Consider the following 12220-nt stretch of genomic DNA (forward strand, 5'->3'; position numbering starts at 1 on the left):
GCAAAAGATATATCAATTGCCTCAGCTCCATCACCTTGAGCCTCAAAAGAGGAACACCTCCCAGGTACTTCCAGAGAATCAAATAACACTCGGCAATTACCATACACTCCAAGATTGTTTAGCAAAAGACCCTTTGCTCCACCTTCATCGAACTGTGCAGATGTCTGATGGTAGAGAGGATCCACCACAAATGCAACTATGAACATAGATAGAGAGAGAAAGGGAGAGAGGTGAATAAATGCCTAGAGTGAAGAAAAGGGATAAAAGTGATGGTGATATCAATTTCGAAGGAAAATACAGAATGTAGAAACTTATCAAGAGATAAAATCAACGCAACCATGCACACGTGAGGGCAAAAGTAGAGAGAGAGAGAGAGAGAGAGAGAGAGAGAGAGAGAGAGAGAGAGAGAGAGAGAACCAGAGAGAATTCAACAAAAAAGCTAATTAACATCCATTCGTATCAAAAACCCTTTTAGATGCGCTTACCATCAAACTTCTTCACATTTAGAGCCTCGAAAGATGATTCCAGTGTGGACAATGGTGACAACTGCAGGTGTTTACTTTAACTGTATTAGTGTCCAACCTTTTTTCAGTTCCTAATTAGTTAAGATACCAATTTCATAATATATTTTATGACAAGAAACACTCACCTTTCTTTCTCGCTCTTTCTTTGAGTGGCCTTCCTCTTGCGCATTTTCAATATTGGCATTCTCCACGAAACTATCTGGCATAGTTAATAAACTTCAATGCATGGCAATGTCTAGAACCGACAAGACTGAAAACATTTTTTGTGAAGCATATCCAGGATGTAATGGGAATTGTTCATTCCCAGGCAACTGTACTTGCTATACCACTGTCAATGACTTGGAAACTTAACAAAAAGAAAGAAATAGCTATGTCATAGTTAATGGAAGTAGTACTTCAGTAAGGCAAAAAGGGCAGTTGTAGATCAGTGCGAGTATATTCTTTATATTTATCCTAACCGAGAAATATAACATAAAAAGACATGAAGGTGAAGAATCCCAGTTTGCAGGATAAAAAACTAGTTCTAGACCAGGAAAAATAGAAGGGTAAAGGTCATAGAGTCCACTTAACTTTATCAAATCTAATTATAAATAAAACTTTTATATGCTTTTGACTGACTGACTTAGCCATCTCCAAACCTTACAGAATGTGATGCTTCGGTATCATGGCCACTAAACTTTGGCATAATTTAGTCAAATCACTACAGTTTTTCCATTTGTTTGGATTTATCAACCCAACTTTCAAACTATACCTGTTATGAGCTTAGTTCCCATTAATTGGCAGAATACATAACATTACAAAGTCAAAGGTAGATAAACAAAAAGATATCCAATAGACAAAAGAATGGCGAAAATTAAGAATCCTTCTGTCCATATTACCCAAAAGGAAAGGGAAGAGAATATTCTCTCAAAAACTCCAGCGTAGAATCCAGATAACACTAAGTTATATCTCGACATTTGTAAATATCATATTCATAAATTAAGTTGGATAACATCAAAATACATCATTCCAATTCTTCACTTGTAAAATTAAGAGCAAGATAATTCATATATGCAATAGCAAAATATGTATTGGACTACAAATGAAAACGAAGCCTTGACAAATCTAACCTTGTTCATCCTCTTGCCCAACACGATTAATTCCTCCAAGAACCTTATATGCTTCTGAATGAACTGAATCCACCCTCATTGAATAAATCTTAACTCCAGCTTCAAGGGTACAACTTGCCTAAAATAAAACCATATATACTATATAGATGTGTATGCCGTTTATATGGTATCTACTTGTGTTTGCGCGACATACCCGCAAAATAATAAATGTGTTGTGCAATGTAAAAGTCACTGTTTCAACTGTCAATACTCACTTTTATACTAACTTGGAGGAAGCATGCATATTTGAAAATTCACATTTCTCCCACAAAACAATCCTTTTTTGCCGGGCTTTTATGAAGTTAACATGAAGAAGCCATTGCTTGAAAGATAAAATTAAGATTAATAACAAGAAATGATTCCATTGCCAAAAAAAATAGAAAGCAAAAGAAAGGAATTTGCTCCAGACACGTGTAACTGACCAAAATCCAGTATACTCGGACCAAAACGCAAGACGTAATATTCCTTCATAATCAACAGATATTTGAAGTGTGATGGGACAGAATAAATTGCACATTAAATTTCAAAAAAAATGAGCACCTTCTGAAAATTGGTTTCTACATCATTCTCTTCGTCGACTCTAATAATCTCGTAAAGATGATCTATCAAATTCAGCTCCCACGTGTTCTTCTGGTTAATTTTCTGCAAATCCATAAATATCGTAAACCAACTTGAGATCAAATTTCTCGTAAGTTACAAAAAATAATAAAATAAAAAAGAGGGAAAACGTTTTCGCTGGCAAGTTTGATGCAATTCTGAAACAATTCGAGGATCTGTTCTTTTCCAAGCAATGGATCAGCCTTGGGAGAAGTGGCTGTCGTAGGGGCGGCAGGTTTCCGGCGCACGGCGGCGGCCCGAGCGGCGCGTGCCTGAGCGCGTTCCAGTTTGTCATCGTTGGAGCCCAAGAAGAAGGGGCTTGAAGGAGAGAAGGGTCCCCTCTGCTTAGGGTTCGGGCTCAGGGTTTCAGCCATTTGTTTTGTGTGAGCGTAGAAGAAAGGGGGAGTTTTTTTCCGTTTTTCATTTATCTCCGAAGTGATTTTGAAAATATTATCTTTCCCTCCAAAATAGAATTGGATAATTAACCATAAATAATTTTTAAAATAAGGTACACGTGGCATCATTTATTGGATGGTAAGTAGCACCTATCAAAAGTCCCCGTCATAAACCCTATGCAGCATTATTCAATAATTTATATTTTACCCCATTATAATATGATTAAGCTAAAAAAATTTCAATCGAATAAAAAAAAAACATCTCTACTTTGTTGTTCAACATCATATATCCATAAGCTTAACTCATGGCAAACATGTAACATTATCCATTATAAAAAAAATCACTGATTAATGTTTAGTCTAGATTAAGGGTTATACTTCATATATATCAGAGCGTAATGGTCAAGTGAAAAATAGCTTTTTTCATTAATCAATGATGAAATGATACTTATGTACATGTAAAATGATCCCTAGATTAAAATTATGGTTGTAGTGGTAAAAAATAATTTACTAGTTCAAGTGGTCCAAACCATAGAACATGGTCCATAGATGATACAATCGTGTCATCATCGGTCCAACTCATTATAACAATCGACCCAAATACACAGTCCAAGACCCACAAGTTAATTCAAAATTTCCAATAATCTATATTCCAGATAGATCACGTTGCAATCTATTCAAATCTAGTGAAAGTTATTTGAAAACAGGTCTGATATCTCAACTGAAAAGATCGGATTAGATTCAACTCCAACCAACCACGAAATCTCGGAGAATCCTCGCCAATCCCTCCTAAACGGTTATCCTACTCCTATAAATTCAGCAGTCGATCGAGCATTCAGGTATCAGAATCCCCTAGACTCTAATTCATTTCTTCTTTCTTCCATTTGGCATTAATTAAACTTTCAACGAGATTTAGTGACCTGACTGTCGGAGTGTCTTCGGGCGACACCACACTGGTGTCCTTTTGAGATCTTTTTACGATCATTTTCCTTTGTTCTATTTTTTTTGAGTTCCACAGGATTGCTGGTGGCCTATCCGTTCTAATTTCTTGGTTGTAGAATCTACCATTTACAATGATCAAAATCAACAATTAGTTTTAACACTATATTCTACGGAATTTACAATTTTCAACAACACATGTTTATCATTTTTAATCAAAAATTACTAAAATCTAATTTTAATCTACATTTGGCTAAAAAGTTACATACAGCGCTAATCTCGACGTCAAAGTAAATCTTTATATAGGAAGCTGCATAGTAGAGTGTATCTTGGACCCTGTTTGGAAGTGATTTTGAGAATTGATTTTTTGACCGTTAGGAGAAAAGTGGGGTCCACCTGTGAGAGAAGAAGTCAAATATGAAGACTGAAATAGTAAAATAACGGTCAAAAAATCAATTTTTTGGGACAAAAAATCGCTCCCAAACAAGCTGTTAATTGTATGGAGTTGCTTGTCCCAATTTTCGAATCACAAAATTGACTGAGTTTTGTTTGGCCTATTTTCTAAAAAAATTATTTTAAATACATATTTAATAGGATTCACAATTTTATCAATTTTTCAATTACACATTTCATTAATTTTTATTAAAATTTACTAAAACTTTGATTTTCAACTAAATTAAATAAAAGTTAAAGGTGATAAAGCTAGCCATGATTGGGGAACGTTGTGTGCTGGGCGGATGAATGGATGCTTGGAATTTTACTCTATGGCGTGTGGAGTGATGCTAAAGGCAGTAATAAAAAAAGAGACTGTGCTTGAATATATTTATGAAATTAAAGATTGCTTGAGTCAGGTCTGATAGCCCATCCACAGTTGGCCGAATAAAAGCTTCTCACAACTTACGAAGAAAATCATAAATAAAATGTTCTTACCACGTCAGCAATAAGAAATTTTTATCCTCTTTACTATAGGTATGAGATCAGCCAGACTCAAGCAAACCCTTATTTGATAAGCACCCTCTCTCTTATTATGGCCATTAGTATTACTCCAACACCACAAAGTAAAATTTCAAGCATTCCCCCCCCCCCCCCCCCCCCCCGCCCCCCCCCTTATACAAAGGATTACGTATGGGAAATATTCGGTTTGAGAGATTATAGGTAAACTTTTCTTACCACGTCAGTAATCGAAAGTTTTTATCATAGAGATCAATTTTATTGCTTGAGTTCCTCTTAGAAGAGAATATATTTTGTGATAGGGGTAACTTCTATATTGCGAAATATCTTCATATCTTTTAATTTTTTTGTAGATTATATTAAAACATTCATTCTTGCTAATCACAGTTTCAAATCTTTCATCATCGCCTCCTTCTCCAAATAGATTTATAATCGGAGCTCGATTCTATTATGCTATTTATTGGATACTTTTTGGCAGCATGTTTGGAGTGGATTAAGAAAATGTTAAAACTACATATTTGATGGCATTTCATTTCTTATATTTCCACTAGATATTGGAAAGCTAATTTGTATTATTAGTCACAAATTTTAACAAAAATATTATAGGTAGAACTGGGAATCAGAGCTGTGAACCTCAAATGATATCATCTATAAAATATTCAGTGTAATGAATGATTTTAAATATTGAAATATATGGATAGACCACCCTGGATCAGCGCAAGAGGTATCATTAGTTGACCAGTCATACTATGGTTGGGTATTGAATTGTTAGTTTTTTAACTGTTAAATTTGCCTAATAAAGAGGTAGTATTTTTTCATAAATCGACCACACCAAGTGACTCATTTTATTAATAAGAAAGCTCTCACATAGCTCTTCAATTATATTTTACTCAACTTTTCAGACTAGAACGAAAATCATGCGTCCAAAAGTAAATATATTTATAGTTTATTAGGCAAAGTTTTTTTCAAAATTATTTTCAACACATTCGATCGATCCCACAACTTTTCCTTCAGCATACATTTTAAAATAATAACAAATTTCACTTGAAAAAATTCTATGCCAAACAAGTTTATGTGCATATTTGGTAGCGAGTTTTCTCCCCAAAAAATCAATTTTTTTAGTGTTATTTGACTATTTCAGCCGTTATATATGACTAATTCTGTCACAAGTAGGATTCACTTTTCTCTCTAACGATCAAAAAACAATTCTCAAAATCAATACCGAATAAGCCCATGTCAAAGAGAGAGAGAACATGAACTGACTTCACAGGTGAACCCCATCTGATTTTTGGACAAGAACATTCAAATTTTGATATAAATAACCATGGTAGGTCACATTTTACGCATAGAACAGGGCTCAGCGCAATCGAAAGCACTATAGATGTACAAATGGAGCCTAAAATTGCTATTCAAAATAGTATCTCGAGGATTAGTTCTTCTGATGAACAGCAATTTGGTGCATATCCATGTCCTTCAACATCACAGAACGCCCACATGAATCACAAGGAGCAGTTCTCGATCCACAAACACTCTCATGCTCTGAGTAACCCCTTAGCCTGTCCCGTGCATCAGCAGCACAAGTCCCAGCTTGAACCATATCTCCACAGAATCGACATGTAATAAGACGCAATGGGCAATCTGAAGACTGGTGCTGCACCTGTTGAGAAATAAAAATATTTGAATGCTAGGAACTTGGTTAAACGGGATTGCAACAAAAATGCAATCGTGTCATAAGTTCTATAAACACTGTAATTTGTGTCCTAAAAGCTGCCCTGAAGAGGATAATTTTAATCGACCTATCAATTTAACAGCACAATAAGTGCTATGCCACTCAAAATTTTCACCGGATTCCCTTTATATGACTTCTATAATGTGTCTAGAACTGACCCATCAATCTAACATCACAATAAGTAATAAAAAATTTGAATGGAGAAGTTCAAAGACTAATCAGATTTTAACAAACTAAGCATCACATGACAACGTTGGCAAGAATGCAAAAGAAATACAGAAAAGCATAATCATTACCATCTGTTCTTTCTCGAGGACAATTCCACATGGGCAATGAAGTGGCTCGTGAAAAACTTTGACGTGCTTCTCAATCTCTACCTCATGGAAAGCCTGTCCACATTTTCCACAGTGCACATGGCTTTTGGCATCCTCAGTCTTAAGAACAATCCCACAACCAGGATGCTGACAGATGACATTATGTCTGCTACAATAAGCTTCATGAAGTGCTATGGTCCTGGAAGGAATGTTACGCTTACAATTTCTGCATTCGACAGTATCTACCTCCATAGATGACGAAGAAGATGCAGCATTCTGACCCACCTTCTCCCTCGGCTTGTCTTGAATAGTTACTGAAACCGTGAATTTGGATGTCCCTTTAAAGCCATATATACCAACACTGTAACTACCTGGTCCGAAGTTATCATCCTCCGTGCCAAGTATCAAAGCCTTTGAACCCACATCATGGGAAGACCAGAAATGCTGGTGGCGTGTTGGGAACAAAAGTGGATGCCTAGAAACATAGAGATCAGTATCTCCATCTAGCATCTGTGACTCTAGCTTAATTTCAATTTTGGCATCTGCCGAAGAAATTATTTTCCAAGTATCATCATCAATTAAGAACTTATAGTACAAGTAGTTTCCTTCATCAACCACTCCAGATTCTGGCTTCCCAAAGATGAGAGGTGTCAGCACATGATGGTTTGTTTTTTCTGCTGACTCGGGACCCATAATGTCAACTTCAATATCTGTTTCTAGAACAGATACACTTGAAGAGGGTTTCAACTCAAGAACACGTAAATGATATGTCAGGGCACCATGATTGACTGTAAGCACATCACCTTCTGATAGAGTTGCATGTTGGCGAAGGCTTGTTTCCAGGACTGCTTTGTGATTGGGAATGTCAGAAAAGCCAATTTCATCTGATTGAAGTTTAGCATAGGTTCCTTTCGGCAGCCAAACATAACGTACTTCCACCATGGAGGACTTGAGAGTACCTGCAGGGAATAAGTTACTCCAAATGTGTGGAGGAAGCGCTACAGAACCTTCCTCTGCAGTGAACTCCATTACACCAGCATGCGTCATCCCGTTCTGTTCTTCTCCAGCACCCTCATTGTGAATCAAGGACAAAGAGAAATGCAATGGTCCTTTGTCAAAAGCTCCTTGTTCAGACAACTCCACAAAAGAAGAAGGTGGCAATTTTATCTTATCTCCACTACCCTGATAAGGTACAGCTTCCAGAGTACAAGAATAAATGATTCCGCGACCAGCATTCAAATTTTCTTCCAGTTGCTGATTTATCTGGGAAAGACATTCAAAAGTAATCTTCGTCAAGTCGATGTTTGGAAGCTAGAATTAAAAACCTAATGTAGCAACTTGAATATCAAAAATAATATACTGTACAAAATTGAAAGGATCGTAAACTAACATCAAAATCTATTGAAGAATATTAAGTATTAAGCTTGATAATCTGTCCCATTGGATGATTTTTAGGAGAAAAGTAGTACTTTGATTTATTTGAGATCTTAACTCTAGCAACGTTCTAAATTGCAGCATTGATTTGAATCTAAAATCATATAGAAATTTTCATGCACAATTAATTATATAATACGAAATATCACTCTTGAATATAGTCCAAGACAACACAAACTCCTTCATTTTGAAACAGAGGGATAATAAGAGGTAATCGTGGAATCTCAAAGGTAAGACACTTGTCTTCAAGCCAAGAGGTGTGGATCCAAATCCACATCAAAGTTGAGCAACTTCAGTACTTGGGAGTCATGAATAAAAGGAAAATGTGAACATACATGAACAGTGGAGACATCCAAATATGCATAAGAAAGCAAACTGAGACATAGATAACCAAAACTGGAAATATAAATGTACAAGTTCCCATGCACAAAAATGAAAACAAAACTTATTAAGCCTATGTTTGGCCCCCATTTTTTCACAAATCTAAGGGGCTGTTCTCTTTACTGTTTTCGATTTTCCAAAACAGTAAAAACGCATTCTCTTTCTCATTTTCAAAAATGAATTTTTGAAAAAAATAAAATAAATAAATAAATTGTACTGAACTCTAAAATGTCAAAAATGACATTTTGAGAATTTTCAAGCCAAAACATGCAAAAAATGAAAACACGGAAAGCGTCCTGAATTCCTTTTTTTCCATTTCCCCCAAAATTCTTCTTCTTTTTTGAGCTATCGATCCGCCGCCTCCTTCCATCAATAACAATCACCACCTGCCACCAAAGCTGCATGACCCACACGCCATCGAAACCCCCTCACCTCCCTCTACAACCTTCGACCATCGCCTGCACACCAGACTGTCGGAAACAGCACCAATTCCCATCCAAAACCGCGAGCACAGTCACGATTTTTTCCGAGTTGCTTCCACATCCGACCACCCTCTCGATCGTGGAGCACCACCACAACATTACTTTCAACCAAGCGCACCTAGTTCTACCATGGGTCACCCTCAATTTCATCCAGAATTGGCTGAGCTTGTTGGAGCAGTTCGTGAGATTTGTGAAAAATTTGGATCCAACAAATTTGATGAAATTATATTGTAGTAAACGATTAATTCTATTGTCGAGGTGTGGTTTTTGAGGCATTTTGTTTTTCTAAACTCTGGGGATTTCGTTATTAAGACATGGTAATATTTGGCTTCCAATTTTTTTGAGGTTCTGTGGTTGAAATTATTGTGTCATGGCTCATATTTTGTTCTGTTCAAGAATGTACAACGAATCCAACGGTGTTCTAAGACAATTGGTGAGTTTGAATAAAAGTTATAATGACAGTAAGATTAATGTATTTCCTTGTGATATATTTGATGCATTGTGGTTGACCACAAATGTTTGTGTTCCTGGTTATGGAGTTTTTGATGCTTTATTTAGTGTGTTGAGTCGGTGAAGAAGTGCTTCATAGATATGGTAGGGACTGGAATTGAACCGTCTGTTTAAATGTGTAATGAAGGTGATTTGAAGGCTAACAGCATCTGTTTGCAAGGATGAAGGAGATGGGTATTATTCCAGATGTTATTACTTACAATTCTCTAATAGGCGGGCATGGGAAGCTAGGAGATTGGATAATATGCTTTATATATACAAGGAAATGCAGGCATTAGGCTGTTTTCCAGATATCATAGCATACAATACTTTGATTAATTGTTCTTGTAATTTTGAAAAGATGACCCGGCATTTGAAATTCTCTGGGAGATGAAGCAAAGATGCCTTAAACCTAATGTTGTGACTTATAGCACATTCATAGATGCTTTTTGTAAAAAACGATTCTCAAAATTTCAATGTAAACGCATTTTTCAGTTTTATATTTTGAGAAACAATTTTCTAGAATGACAAAAAGAATGTGTTTTCAACAATTTCAAAACAAACATTCAAAACACAAAATCCAAAATGAATTCAAAACTAAACACTAAGAGAACAGCCCCTGATTTTTTTTAAACTCATTTTCAACCACATATTCTCTAATAAAATAATTTTACACATAAATTGAAAACTTTTCATTACACATTTTCCAAAAACCATTACATTTTCCCCTAAAATTGGTTCTCAAACAAGGGCTAAGTCAATGAACTTGCAAAAAGTTCATCATCTTCTTGAACTTTTTTTTATTTAGTTTGAAAGTCCAAGATTTCTTGGTATTCTTGAAATAAAAATGTTAAGCCACATTATTTAAATACCAAAAATTTCCAAAAAATGAATTCTTATTCTGATAAAAAAAAATACGATAGAAATGCCTTGCAGTGAAAAGATAGCAAAAATTACCTGAAAGTACCCCATAAGTGATGGGTAACTTTGGCGTGCCTAGAGATGGAGTACAAGTACTCACTGAATATGGTCTAAAAGAAGAAACCGCCAAAGATAAATTAATCCATAATACGGTTATGTTAGTTAATCCTTCTTTTAAAAGAAGAGTAAAGAGCTGATAACTCTGATTAGCATGTCAATTTAGCAAATAGGGTTTATGGTCTCATTCCAGGAAAGATAACTTGCGTCTCCCATTATAAAACTGTATATGGAGATATTGGTTTTGGAAATATCAAGACGAAGAAGGTAACAAACGGACTTTGAGAAAGCTTATAATTGGGTGTCATCTATCACCTGCTTGAAAAACAAAGAGTATAGGTTTAGTGGAATAAAATTCATACATACTCGGAAGGTGGATAGGGTTTTGTACATGGATTAGTTAGAATTTGTGATGAGCACAATCTTTCAATTAATATAAACGGTAAGAGGGATGAAACTTGAAATTTACTATCAATGACAAATTGTATACTCCAGATCCATCAATTTTTCAAGATCAAACAATCTCTAGTATTAACGTGAGCTTTTAGGGTATCCAAAGAAAGTTAATTTCAAAAGCCATTCCCATAAAGCTAAAAGGCAAATTTTTTTTCTAACACATAATTCACGAATTTAACAAAATGATAGAGCTATGATATTAATGGACAGTAACAAACTTCCAGATTAGGTGAAATATTAATCTACTTAAGATTATATCGAAAAAGAAGCATTCATTAACAAATAAAAGGGCAATTAAAAAGGGACCTTGGCTTGGGCTTCAGCGGCTTCAATGCGGCGAGCACGCTGAACGGCTTCGATTGCTTCGCGTTGGTGAATGGCTTCTTGTTTGGCTCTCTTCTCTCTCTCCAATTTCAATTTGGCCCTGTCTTTCCTTTCTCTCTGCTCTTTCTCCAGCTTCTCTCTGGCTCTTCTCAATTCAAAATCCATCTATGTTTTCTTCCTTTTCTGTGATCACAAACTAATCGATTTTAATCTTCAAGACTTGCAGTTTGATTGAAATCAAATCAAGTCTTACGGGTATTTGAGAATTTATATGAATCGAATTTACAATTTCTTGCTGGAGAAGGCTGTACAAATACACCACCCGTCAAAATGGACGTGGACACTTGTATTCGAGAAGGATCTGGGCTTTTCAACTGAGAAGGTCCATATTGGTTTAGTGGGCCAGTTTGAACCGGCCTTTAAAATCAAAGAAAAATTGCAACATTAGTCCTTAAATTTAGTTCTCGTGGTAATTTGACCTCCAAACATTAAATTTAGACATAAGTCTTGAGATAAATCTCCAATATTCAATAATGAGCATTTAAGTCTTCAAAATTTCATTTCTGTAGCATTTAAGTCCCTGATGCACGATTTTACCCATATTTTAACAAGCCAAAAAACTGTTAAAAAACACTTACCTATATTTGCCTTTAACTTAAAAACTTAAATAAATAATAAAAAAACAAAACATAAAAGATAAAGATAAAAATAGAAAATAATTGGCATTTTCTCTTCCTCTTCTTCACTTACCCACCCCACATCTCCATTCCCAACGACCGCATGCGACAAACCACTTGTTGACCTAAATGACCTGCCAACAAATCCATCGTTACCTTCCATGAAACCATACACTCAGACACCGCTATAATGCAAATGTCATCGTTCCGAGGGTGATCCGACCATCATTTACACTTTGACGATCAAGCCAATTTTCAAAAAATACTTAGGTGTGGGAGAAATAAATAGACAAAATTTTGACTAGAATTTTACAATTCCATACCTTGTCTTTGACAAGTTTTGGATATTTATAGAAAATTAGGGGTCAAAAATTTACATAAACTTTTTGCCAGATGTTGACT

General features: G+C 35.5%; 2 protein-coding genes across 2 annotated transcripts in view; both read right to left on the minus strand.

Annotated features, from left to right (window-relative positions):
* LOC111371995 (condensin complex subunit 2-like) overlaps nucleotides 1–2716 on the minus strand; it is a 14180-nt gene extending 11464 nt beyond the window's left edge. The window contains exons 1-6 of the mRNA XM_022994136.1: nucleotides 2401–2716; nucleotides 2213–2314; nucleotides 1634–1751; nucleotides 650–723; nucleotides 486–546; nucleotides 3–196 (exon numbers count right to left, since the gene is read on the minus strand). Coding sequence (XP_022849904.1) covers nucleotides 3–196; nucleotides 486–546; nucleotides 650–723; nucleotides 1634–1751; nucleotides 2213–2314; nucleotides 2401–2643 — 792 coding nt within the window. The 5' untranslated portion in view covers nucleotides 2644–2716. The remainder of the gene's footprint in view (nucleotides 1–2; nucleotides 197–485; nucleotides 547–649; nucleotides 724–1633; nucleotides 1752–2212; nucleotides 2315–2400) is intronic.
* Nucleotides 2717–5803: 3087 nt separating this feature from the next.
* LOC111372300 lies at nucleotides 5804–11454 on the minus strand. Its single transcript, XM_022994561.1, has 3 exons — nucleotides 11124–11454; nucleotides 6580–7860; nucleotides 5804–6211 (listed from the first exon to the last, which is right to left on the minus strand). The coding sequence occupies exons 1-3, from the start codon at nucleotides 11304–11306 to the stop codon at nucleotides 5984–5986; spliced, it is 1692 nt and encodes a 563-aa protein (XP_022850329.1). The 5' UTR covers nucleotides 11307–11454; the 3' UTR covers nucleotides 5804–5983.
* Between the last annotated feature and the right edge of the window lie 766 nt (nucleotides 11455–12220).

Source organism: Olea europaea, chromosome 23, assembly GCF_002742605.1.
Source record: "Olea europaea var. sylvestris chromosome 23, O_europaea_v1, whole genome shotgun sequence".
Classification (NCBI taxonomy): Eukaryota; Viridiplantae; Streptophyta; class Magnoliopsida; order Lamiales; family Oleaceae; genus Olea; species Olea europaea.